General features: G+C 46.3%; 1 protein-coding gene across 8 annotated transcripts in view; it reads left to right on the forward strand.

The window, feature by feature from the left end:
• The window catches only part of LOC115178267 (transcription activator BRG1-like), a 27956-nt gene continuing 15770 nt past the window's right edge, over window positions 1-12186 (forward strand). For 4 of the 8 annotated variants that reach the window (XM_029739362.1, XM_029739365.1, XM_029739368.1 and 1 more), the window contains exons 1-12: window positions 2-189; window positions 756-1043; window positions 4500-4872; window positions 5121-5431; window positions 5777-5990; window positions 6487-6582; window positions 7091-7349; window positions 7881-8007; window positions 8321-8494; window positions 9140-9313; window positions 10021-10188; window positions 10486-10536. In XM_029739362.1, the coding sequence (XP_029595222.1) occupies window positions 819-1043; window positions 4500-4872; window positions 5121-5431; window positions 5777-5990; window positions 6487-6582; window positions 7091-7349; window positions 7881-8007; window positions 8321-8494; window positions 9140-9313; window positions 10021-10188; window positions 10486-10536 (2172 nt within the window). In that variant the 5' untranslated portion in view covers window positions 2-189; window positions 756-818. Of the gene's footprint in view, window positions 190-755; window positions 1044-4499; window positions 4873-5120; window positions 5432-5776; window positions 5991-6486; window positions 6583-7090; window positions 7350-7880; window positions 8008-8320; window positions 8495-9139; window positions 9314-10020; window positions 10189-10485; window positions 10537-12186 lie in introns of all 8 variants that reach the window. The other 4 variants (XM_029739366.1, XM_029739367.1, XM_029739369.1 and 1 more) reach the window with 2 other exon arrangements.

Below are 12186 nucleotides of genomic sequence, written 5' to 3' on the forward strand. Positions count from 1 at the left end.
AGTCGGTCATCACTGCAACGGTGAGGGAGGGGGCGCTCGAGCCACGTCGTTGACTCAAATACCGCTTCAAGCGCAGCTCCAATGTTTACGAAAGAGCAAGGGTGAGAACATTAATTACGACAGTCGCGACGTGTCTAATAGAACCAAATTCTGGACAACGGGACACCGGCGAGCCTTTAATTTTTCCCGGTAAGTCCGACTGTGGCACAATCACAGACAGTCCGACATTCCCCCTTCATCGAGACTCCTATTTAATGCTCTATAGGCAAGGGATAATATAATTTTCATGTTTCCCCCTTTTCAAGTTGAGTCGATAGTCCGACGTGTATAAACAGCGGTATAATTGCTATGGAACGGGAGGCTGTGCGCAGCGAGTGCTTTGATGCAGCGCAGGGTGTGAGTGCATCAAACAGCCAGACAGAAAGGATGGATAACTAGTGAAATCCTATTTTTCTATCATGCAATCGTGACTTAGTAGCGATAGACAGATAATCGATAGGTTATTGGATTTATATATTTCTATATTTCTTCAATAAACCTCCGGCATTTCATCATTCCAACCATTCAGTTTATTATGGCCATACCATTTAGCTATCATGGGTGGGTCCTATTAAAACGCTTATTACATTGTCATGTCTATAAATAAATAAATTACTAACTACACACATTTTAATGGATTATGCCCAATGGGATTTCAGTACTAATTAATTAATGATCAGTCTTAATGCATGTTTATCCTCTGTCTCGCTCTCCAGTGGTCCCTACTATCATCCAATAGCAGGAGGGTCTTCCCCCTCCACCCAACCCATCCATTCTGGATGTCCACTCCAGACCCTCCCATAGGGGGTACCCCTCGACAGGGTCCTTCCCCAGGCCCGGGGCCCTCTCCTGGGGCAATGCTTGGCCCCAGCCCTGGTCCTTCTCCAGGGGGGTCCTCTCACAGCATGATGGGGCCCAGCCCAGGGCCTCCATCCTCAGGTCACCCCCTGCCTCAGCCTGGACCCTCTGGATACTCCCAGGAGAACATGCACCCTCTGCACAAAGTAAGGACACCTTGTGGATTATTGAGTGCTACTGTACCTAACCAGCTGTACCCTTCAGAACCAAAGGCACATTTCCACATTGTGTGGACAATAATGTTTTTTCTTCTTTTGTTGTGTTCTATTCTATTCCATGCTACTTTGTCTGCCATCTACAGTACCAGTCAAAAGTTTGGACAGACCTACTCATTCAAGGGTTTTTCTTCATTTTTACTATTTTCTACATTGTAGAATAATAGTGAAGACATCAAACTATGAAATAGCACATATGGAATCATGTTGTAACTAAAAAAGTATTAAACAAATCAAAATATATTTTATATTTGAGATTATTCAAAGTAGTCACCCTTTGCCTAGATGACAGCTTTGCACACTCTTGGCATTCTCTCAACCAGCTTCATGAGGTCGTCACCTGGAATGCATTTCAATTAACAGGTGTGCCTTTTTTTAAAGTTAATTTGTGGAATTTCTTTCCTCCTTAATGTGTTTGAGCCAATCAGTTGTGTTGTGACAAGGAAGGGGTGGTATACAGAAGATAGCCCTATTTGGTAAAAGACCAAGTCCATATGATGGCAAGAACAGCTCAAATCAGCAAAGAGAAACAACAGTCCATCATTACTTTAAGACATGAAGGTCAGTCACTCCGGAAAATGTAAAGAACTTTGACAGTTTCTTCAAGTGCAGTCGCAAAAACCATCAAGCGCTATGATGAAACTGGCTCTCATGAGGACTGCCACAGGAAAGGAAGACCCAGAGTTACCTCTACTGCAGAGGATAAGTTCATTAGAGTTACCAGCCAAATAAATGCTTCACAGAGTTCAAGAAACAGACATATCTCAACATCAACTGTTCAGAGGAGACTGTGTGAATCAGGCCTTCATGGTCGAATTGCTGCAAAGATATGGAATCATGTAGTAACCAAAAAACTATTAAACAATTCAAAATAAATTTTATATTTGAGAGTCTTCAAAGTAGCCACCCTTTGCCTTGATGACAGTTTTGCACACTCTCGGCATTCTCTCAACCAGCTTCACCTGGAATGCTTTTCCAACAGTCTTGAAGGAGTTCCCACATGTGCTGAGCACTTGTTGGCTGCTTTTCCTTCACTCTGCGGTCAAACTCATCCCAAACCATCTCAATTGGGTTGAGGTCGGGTGATTGTGGAGGCCAGGTCATCTGATGCAGCACTCCATCAATCTCTTCGGTCAAATAAGCCTTATACAGCCTGTAGGTGTGTTGGGTCATTGTCCTGTTGAAAAACAAATGATAATCCCACTAAGCGCAAACCAGATGGGATAGCGTATCGCTGCAGAATGCTGTGGTAGCCATGCTAGGTAACTGTGCCTTGAATTCTAAATACAGTGGGGGAAAAAAGTATTTGATCCCCTGCTGATTTTGTACGTTTGCCCACTAACAAAGAAATGATCAGTCTATAATTTTAATAGTAGGTTTATTTGAACAGTGAGAGACAGAACAACAACAAAGAAATCCAGAAAAACGCATGTCAAAAATGTTATAAAATGATTTGCATTTTAATGAGGGAAATAAGTATTTGACCCCTCTGCAAAACATGACTTAGTACTTGGTGGCAAAACCCTTGTTGGCAATCACAGAGGTCAGACGTTTCTTGTAGTTGGCAACCAGGTTTGCACACATCTCAGGAGGGATTTTGTCCCACTCCTCTTTGCAGATCTTCTCTAAGTCATTAAGGTTTAGGCTGACGTTTGGCAACTCGAACCTTCAGCTCCCTTCACAGATTTTCTATGGGATTAAGGTCTTGAGACTGGATAGGCCACTCCAGGACCTTAATATGCTTCTTCTTGAGCCACTCCTTTGTTGCCTTGGCCGTGTGTTTTGGGTCATTGTCATGCTGGAATACCCATCCATGACCCATTTTCAATGCCCTGGCTGAGGGAAGGAGGTTCTCACCCAAGATTTGACGGTACATGGCCCCGTCCATTGTCCCTTTGATGCGGTGAAGTTGTCCTGTCCCCTTAGCAGAAAAACACCCCCAAAGCATAATGTTTCCACCTCCATGTTTGACGGAGATGGTGTTCTTGGGGTCATAGGCAGCATTCCTCCTCCTCCGAACACGGCGAGTTGAGTTGATGTCAAAGAGGTCCATTTTGGTCTCATCTGACCACAACACTTTCACCAGTTGTCCTCTGAGTCATTCAGATGTTCATTGGCAAACTTCAGATGGGCATGTATATGTATTCTTGAGCAAGGGGACCTTGCAGGCGCTGCAGGATTTCAGTCCTTCACGGCATAGTGTGTTACCAATTGTTTTCTTGGTGACTATGGTCCCAGCTGCCTTGAGATCATTGACAAGATCCTCCCGTGTAGTTCTGGGCTGATTCCTCATCGTTCTCATGATCATTGCAACTCCACGAGGTGAGATCTTGCATGGAGCCCCAGGCCGAGGGATATTGACAGTTCTTTTGTGTTTCTTCCATTTGCGAATAATCGCACCAAATGTTGTCACCTTCTCACCAAGCTGCTTGGCGATGGTCTTGTAGCCCATTCCAGCCTTGTGAGCTTGGAGAGCTCTTTGGTCTTGGCCATGGTGGAGAGTTTGGAATCTGATTGATTGATTGCTTCTGTGGACAGTTGTCTTTTTTACAGGTAACAAGCTGCGGTTAGAAGCACTCCCTTTAAGAGTGTGCTCCTAATCTCAGCTCGTTACCTGTATAAAAGACACCTGGGAGCCAGAAATCTTTCTGATTGAGAGGGGGTGAAATACTTATTTCCCTCATTAAAATGCAAATCAATTTATAACATTTCTGACATGCGTTTTTCTGGATATTTTTGTTGTTATTCTGTCTCTCACTGTTCAAATAAACCAACCATTAAAATTATAGACTGATCATTTCTTTGTCAGTAGGCAAACGTACAAAATCGGCAGGGGATCAAATACTTTTTTCCCCCACTGTAAATCACTGACAGTGTCACCAGCAAAGCACCATCACACCACCACCTCCATGCTTCACGGTGGGAACCACACATGCGGAGATCATCCATTCACCTACTCTGCGTCTCACAAAGACACGGCGGTTGGAACTAAAAATCTCAAATTTGGACTCATCAGACCAAAGGACAGATTTCCACCGGTCTATTGTCCATTGCTCTTGTTTCTTGGCCCAATCAAGTCTCTTCTTCTTATTGGTGTCCTTTAGTAGTGGTTTCTTTGCAGCAATTTGACCATGAAGACCTGATTCACGCAGTCTACTTTGAACAGTTGATGTTGAGATGTCTGTTATTTGAACTCTGTTAACCATTTATTTGGGCTGCAATTTCTGAGGCTGGTAACTCTAATGAACTTATTTTTGACTGGAACTGTAACTCCTCCCTGTAAATACAGTACATACACTTTTTTGAAACAATTCCTTTCAACAATCAAAACCTGTTTCCATGTAGATATATCTACATTTGTTTGTATCTATGTCTCCCTCCCTGTAGCCACTGGAAGGTATGGAGAGAACTGCCATGGAGAGGTCTGCCATGGAGAGGACTGCCATGGAGAGGACTGCCATGGAGAGGACTGCCATGGAGAGGACTGCCATGGAGAGGACTGGTATGGAGAGGACTGCCATGGAGAGGACTGCCATGGAGAGAACTGCCATGGAGAGGACTGCCATTGAGAGGACTGCCATGGAGAGGACTGCCATGGAGAGGACTGGTATGGAGAGGACTGCCATGGAGAGAACTGGTATGCATGAGAAGGGCATGAGTGAGGAGTCCCACTTTGCCCAGATGAAGGGCATGCCTATGAGACAGGGAGGACACAGTGGCATGGGCCCTCCTCCCAGCCCCATGGACCAACACTCTCAAGGTAGGTACACACTCTCACCAGGGGTCTGTTCAGTAGGGTGCACAGTTGAACAATGTTCAGAATTAACTGTATTGTATAGAACCTATATGAATATCTATCATGGCAGAATTGGATATTGTCAGATCTATTCATTTTTATGTCATGTTTCACCTCACTAAATATCCCCTTTCTCTATCTCTCTCGCTCTCTCTCTCTCTCTCTCTCTCTCTCTCTCTCTCTCTCTTTCCATCTCCCTCTCTTTTCACCAGGCTACCACTCCCCACTCGGCGGCTCTGACCACTCCAGCCCTGTCCCTTCCAACGGGCCCCCCTCTGGCCCTCTCCAACCCTCTAGCGCTGGTCCAAACCCCTCAGACATCTCCTCCAACCCGGACTCCCAAACCCTGGGGGGGCAGAACCAGCAGCAGAACCGGCCCGGTGGGCCCCAGCAAAGTGTCTCCGGCCCTGGCCCTCATGGCCCCAGCCCTGGCCCCACCACCCCTGGTGGCCCCGGAGGAGGCCCTACTCCTTTCAACCAGAACCAGCTTCACCAGCTGCGGGCCCAGATCATGGCCTATAAGGCATGTACAGATATTGATGATTTAATGGTTGAAAGACCGATACGTGTTTAAGATGATACATTATAACTGATATATAATGTGTAATGACTGCCTATGGTTATTTATAATGTCTCCAAACTCTGAGCGGTCCACAATGTTGTTTTTAATATGTAGCTAATATGCCTTGTCACCAGTTATATAAATATTGTAGTGACACTTTATATGCTTTTTAATTTAATTACAATTTCATGACTAAGGGGTCATGAAATTGGGTAGACAAGCAAATCAATGAACATCATTCACATGTTACAATAACTAACATTAACGTACTGGATTGATACTTTAATAAACGTTTCTCTCTATAAGATGCTGGCCAGGGGGCAGCCACTACCGGACCACCTCCAGATGGCTGTCCAGGGGAAGAGGCCCATGGGGTGCAGCCCAGGGATGCAGGGTCCGGGGCCAGGGCAGGGGGGACTGGGGCAGCCCATGCCCAGCCTGGCTCCTGGAGGTCCTGGAGGTGTGGGGCCAGGACAAGGACCAGGAGGACCCATGGGCCAGGGCTACAGCAGAGCTCACGGTGAGGGAGGCAGAATGAGGAGCATTGGATATTGATCTGTATAATTACAGTAGCTAGTTGAAACGGGAAGATTGATCAGTCAAAGCATTGATCAGTCAAAGCAGTGATCAGTCTGCTCCAGCCTCTCCAACCTAATGTGTGTGTATCGGGTGGGGTTGGATACAAAGCAGAAGACACATTTCCATCTCGTGTGGACTAAAAATATATTTTATATCTCAAGCATTTCGCTACACCCGCAATATCTGCTAAACACGTGTATGTGACCAATAACATCTGCTAAACAAGTGTATGTGACCAATAACATCTGCTAAACACGTGTATGTGACCAATAACATTTGATTTCATCAGTCAATTAATCAGCATCTAAATGCTGTGAGAAGTAGCAAGCTTGTATTGTTTTGATCTGGTATAGTAGCTGGATATCTGTTTTCCAGTAGGTCTGAAAAGTTTGAAACATTAGCCTTTCTCTAAATATACCACTGATATAATGTTGTAGGAATGATGGGACCCAACATGCCTCCTCCAGGCCCCTCTGGTCCAACAGGCATGCAGGGACAGAACCCCAACGGACCCCCAAAGTCCTGGTCTGAAGGTGAACATAATAACACCAGCGTTATTGTCACTTTCTACTGAGGGGCAATGCGTTCAAGTTTATTATAGTATGTCACATAGTAGGAACAGATGTGGGATCTTAATTTGATCACAGTTTTGTTGTTGAGAATTTTCCTTCAAAGCTGGAAATGTGAACTTGTAGTGTATTTGAGTTTTAAAAAGTCTTCTAAAGTTTGTAATTTCCACTTTGAAATTGTTGACTTGATTTGCTCTAATGAACAATCTATCAACCCATACAAAAATATCTTGTTGCTGCAGGATTATTTTCCTGCTGTAGCAAACTAAGATCCTACATCTGTACTCACATAGTAGTTAGTCACGTAGCAGGTAGTTAACACAGAGTTAATTGTTAAAACATTATTCATGATGGTATTTCATGATTTAGTCCTGTATATAATTTTAATCCATGTTAGGTTTTGGTCAGTTACAATCACATCAATAAATTGATTGATGGTTAGTTACCTTTGCCCTTTCTTTCCTTCCCCCAGGTCCGATGGTAAACGCTGCCGCCCCCTCTAACGCCCCCCAGAAGTTGATCCCTCCCCAGCCGACGGGCCGTCCCTCCCCCGCTCCACCCTCCATACCCCCCGCGGCCTCCCCAGTCATGCCACCCCAGACCCAGTCCCCTGGGCAGCCGGTTCAGCCCCCACCCATGGTGCCCCACCATGCCAAGCAGAACCGCATTACCCCCATCCAGAAACCCCACGGACTCGACCCGGTGGAAATACTGCAGGAGAGGGAGTACAGGTAACCTATGAGCCCTGACCCTTGAGCCCTGACCCTTAAGCCCTGACCCTTAAGCCCAGACCCATGACCCCTAACCCTGTGGAGAAACTGCTGGAGAGGGATTACAGGTAATATACTGACCCTTAACCCCTGACCCCTAACCCGGTGGAGATACTGCAGGAAAGCGATTACAGGTACAGTACACAATTAATCAAAACGTATTTATAAAGCCTTTTTTACATCACAAAGAGCAGTAACCTGGCCTAGACCCCAAAGAGCAGTAACCTGGCCTAGACCCCAAAGAGCAAACAGCATTATATCTATCATTCATCATACATTAATTGAATAGATAGATACATAGTTACAAAGTTAGTCCTACTATATATACATTTATAATAGCAGACAGTTCTCTACAGCACTAGTACTGTCTCTCTCACACTATCCCCCTCTCTACTTTTCTCTCTTTCTCTCTCTCCCTCTCACTCCTTTTCTCTCTCTCTTTCTCTCTCTCTCCCTCCCTCCTCTATCTCGTGTCTCTGTGGTATCTAACAGACTGCAGGCTCGTATCACCCATCGTATAGCTGAGTTGGAGAACCTCCCTGGCTCTCTGGCTGGAGACCTGAGGACCAAGGCCACCATCGAACTCAAGGCCCTCCAGCTGCTCAACTTCCAGAGACAGGTAGACTACTGGCCTGCCCTGCGGATCACACACAGGACTGTGTTGTACTGTAGCACTCCTTCGTAACGTCTACATGACACTGTCATTACAATGACCCTTCATAATGGCTACATAACACTGTCATTACAATGACATAACAGAAGTCCTATAAACAGTCATGACTCTTGAACTGTGTTGTACTGTTGTAACTGTCCTGAAAACATTGGAGACTGTTGAGACCCTCTCCCATACAGTATTCCCACACACGATGGTGACGATGATGATGCAGTTCTATCCACATTTCTCATTCCTCCGGTCTCTTCCAACCCCACAGCTGCGTCAGGAGGTAGTGGTGTGTATGCGTAGGGACACAGCTCTGGAGACAGCTCTGGACGCTAAGGCCTACAAGAGGAGCAAGCGCCAGTCCCTACGGGAGGCTCGCATCACAGAGAAACTGGAGAAACAGCAGAAGATCGAACAGGAGCGTAAACGGCGACAGAAACACCAGGTACACTAACACAAACCTAGGGCCAGATTACACCTGCTTCTAGACAAAGCTATTTACAATGGACATTATTTGGGAGAAGTGAAGTGCTGTTCAAGGCACAATGTCAGATAACATCCTTCATGAAGTTTAGATTATTTGAATTCCTTTAATCCTTAATGGGGACATTTGGGAGAAGTATATCTCACTCTAATATATTTCACTCTTTCGCTGTTCATCATAAAAAACAGAGGTTATTAGATACAGTACATTACGTTAATCAGTAGTAGCAGTAGGAAAGAGAAAGGGGGAATTCTAGTCAGTTCTACACCCGAATGCCTTCAACTGACATGTCTCTTCCTCATTTAACCCAACCCCTCTGAATCAGAGAGGTGCGGGAGGGCTGCCTTAATCCACATCCACGGCGCCCGGGGACCAGTGGGTTAACTGCCTGTAGTAGTAGTAGTAGTAGTAGCGGTAGCAGTAGCAGTAGCAGCAGTAGCAGTAGCAGTAGTAGTAGTAGTAGTAGTAGTAGTAGCAGCAGTAGTAGCAGCAGCAGTAGCAGCAGTAGTAGCAGCAGCAGCAGTAGTAGCAGAACAGCCTGCAAGCAAGAAATGCTAGCTATGGGACAGAACTGAATACTGACTCTCATCTCTTGTCTGTCTCCAGGAGTATCTGAGCATTATCCTGGCCCACGCTAAAGACTTTAAGGAGTACCACCGCTCCATCACAGCTAAGATCCAGAAAGCCACCAAGGCCGTGGCCACATACCACGCCAACACAGAGCGCGAGCAGAAGAAGGAGAACGAGCGTATCGAGAAGGAGAGGATGAGGAGGCTGATGGTGAGGACCATTACTTACATAGTCAGACAGCACATATTCTCATTCACACACTTGTGTGTATAAAGACACACACGTGCAAACACTCATACTCTTTCACATACTTACACACAATCATGTGTATACAAAGACACACACTGTGGAAACACACACACACACTCTTACAACGCACATTACTTTACCCTACTCTCGCTACTCTGATTCCCACACACACTCATCCATCTCACATCAATGAGTTTTGTGTCTGAATATCTCCCCCTTCTTTCCCTCTTCCCCCCTCTCTCTCTCCCTCTCCCCCATTCCTCTCTCTCCCTCTCCCCATTCCTCTCTCTCTCTCTCTCTCTCTCTCTCTCTCTCCCCCTCTCTCCCTCTCCCCATTCCTCGCTCTCTCTCTCTCCCTCTCTCCCCATTCCTCTCTCTCTCCCTCTCTCCCCATTCCCCTCTCTCTCTCTCTCTCTCTCTCTCTCTCTCTCTCCCTCTCCCTCTTCCCCCATTCCCCTCCTTTCTCTCTCTCTCTCTCTCTCTCTCTCTCCCTCTCTCTCTCTCTCTCTCTCTCTCTCTCCCCCCATTCCCCTCCTCTCCACCCTCTCTCTCTTACCCCATTCCTCTCTCTCTCTCTCTCTCTCTCTCTCTCTCCCTCTCCCTCTTCCCCCATTCCCCTCCTCTCTCTCTCTCTCCACCCTCTCTCTCTCCACCCTCTCTCTCTCCAGGCTGAGGATGAGGAGGGCTACCGTAAGCTGATTGACCAGAAGAAGGACAAGCGTCTGGCCTACCTGCTGCAGCAGACGGATGAGTACGTGGCCAACCTCACTGAGTTGGTCCGGGCTCACAAGCTGGTACAGGCCCTCAAAGAGAAGAAGAAGAAGAGGAAGAAGAAGGTATGAGAGAGAGAGGTGCGACAAAGGAAACATACACACATCCAATAGGTTCAGGTGCTGGACAGAAGGGGGAAAAAACGTATGTCCACGACTGATATGTTCCTATAGTGATTCGTTGAGACGGACACATGACAGACGAGGTATCAACCCAACCGGGATCTCCTGAGGAATTTGTGTGTGTAGATGTGTTTGTGAGCTGTAGTCAGCACTAGTCTCTGTAGGGAGTTTATAGAGTCAGTGTGTAGATGTGGTTGTGAGCGTGATAAACACACTGATGTGTGGATGTCTTTCCTACAGAAGCTGGAGAACGCTGAGGGTCAGACTCCTGTACTGGGACCTGATGGAGAAGTGAGTGGGATATTAAACTAACGTACTGGACATTTGAGTCATTTAGCAGACGCTCGTATCCAGAGCAACTTACTGTAATGAGTGCATAAATGTTCATACTTATTCATAACCAATCTACAGTACACTGTTACATCACTATGGTTACCAGTATGTTACCTGTTGTTATACAGTAATTCTAGACATAGTATTTGCCAGCAAAAAAACACCCTGTGGCGTACTGCACTAGCAGTCCCCGCGATATGCAACTTTTCAGGGAAGTCAGGAACCAATACACACAGTCAGTTAGGAAAGCAAAGGCTAACTTTTTCAAACAGAAATTTGCATCCTGTAGCTCTAACTCCAAAAGGTTTTGGGACACTGTAAAGTCCATGGAGAATAAGAGCACCTCCTCCCAGCTGCCCACTGCACTGAGTCTAGGTAACACTGTCACCACCGATAAATCCATGATAATCGAGAATTTCAATAAGCATTTCTCTACGGCTGGCCATGCTTTCCTCCTGGATACCCCAACCCCGGCCAACAGCTCCGCACCCCCCGCAGCTACTTGCCCAAGCTTTCCCAGCTTCTCCTTAGCTGATGTTCTGAAAGAGCTGCAAAATCTGGACCTGTACAAATCATCTGGGCTAGACAATCTGGACCATCTCTTTCTAAAATTATCCGCCGCCATTGTTCCAACCCCTATTACTAGCCTGTTCAACTTCTTTCGTATCGTCCGAGATTCCTAAAGATTGGAAAGCTGCCGCGGTCGTCCCCCTCTTCGAAGGGGGTGACACTCTAGACCCAAACTGTTACAGAACTATATACATCCTGCCCTGCCTTTCTAAAGTCTTCGAAAGCCAAGTTAACAAACAGATCACTGACCATTTCGAATCCCACCGTACCTTCTCCGCTCTGCAATCAGGTTTCCGAGCTGGTAACGGGTGCACCTCAGCCACGCTCAAGGTACTAAATGATATCATAACCGCCATCGACAAAAGACAGTACTGTGCAGCCATCTTCATCGACCTAGCCAAGGCTTTCGACTCTGTCAATCACCGGCAGACTCAACAGCCTTGGTTTCGCAAATGACTGCCTCGCCTGGTTCACCAACTACTTCTCAGATAGAGTTCAGTGTATCAAATCGGACGGCCTGTTGTCCGGACCTCTGGCAGTCTATGGGGGTACTACAGGGTTCAATTCTCGGGCCGACTCTTTTCTCTGTATATATCAATGATGTCGCTCTTCCTGCGGGTGATTCCTTGATCCAACTCTACGCAGATGACACCATTCTGTATACATGTGGGCCTTCTTTGGACCCAGTGTTAGCAAACCTCCAAACAAGCTTCAATGCCATACAACACTCCTTCCGTGGCCTCCAACTGCTCTTAAATGCTAGTAAAACTAAATGCATGCTCTTCAACCGATCGCTGCCCGCACCCGCCCGCCCGACTAGCATCACGGTTCTGACTTAGAATATGTGGACAACTACAAGTATCTAGGTGTCTGGCTAGACTGTAAACTCTCCTTTCAGACTCACATTAAGCATCTCCAATCCAAAATTAAATCTAGAATCGGCTTCCTATTTCGCAACAAAGCCTTCTTCACGCTTGCTGCCAAACATGCCCTTGTAAAACTGACTATCCTACCGATCCTCGACTTCGGCAGTGTCAT

The sequence above is a fragment of the Salmo trutta genome, chromosome 38 (assembly GCF_901001165.1).
Source record: "Salmo trutta chromosome 38, fSalTru1.1, whole genome shotgun sequence".
Lineage (NCBI taxonomy): Eukaryota > Metazoa > Chordata > Actinopteri > Salmoniformes > Salmonidae > Salmo > Salmo trutta.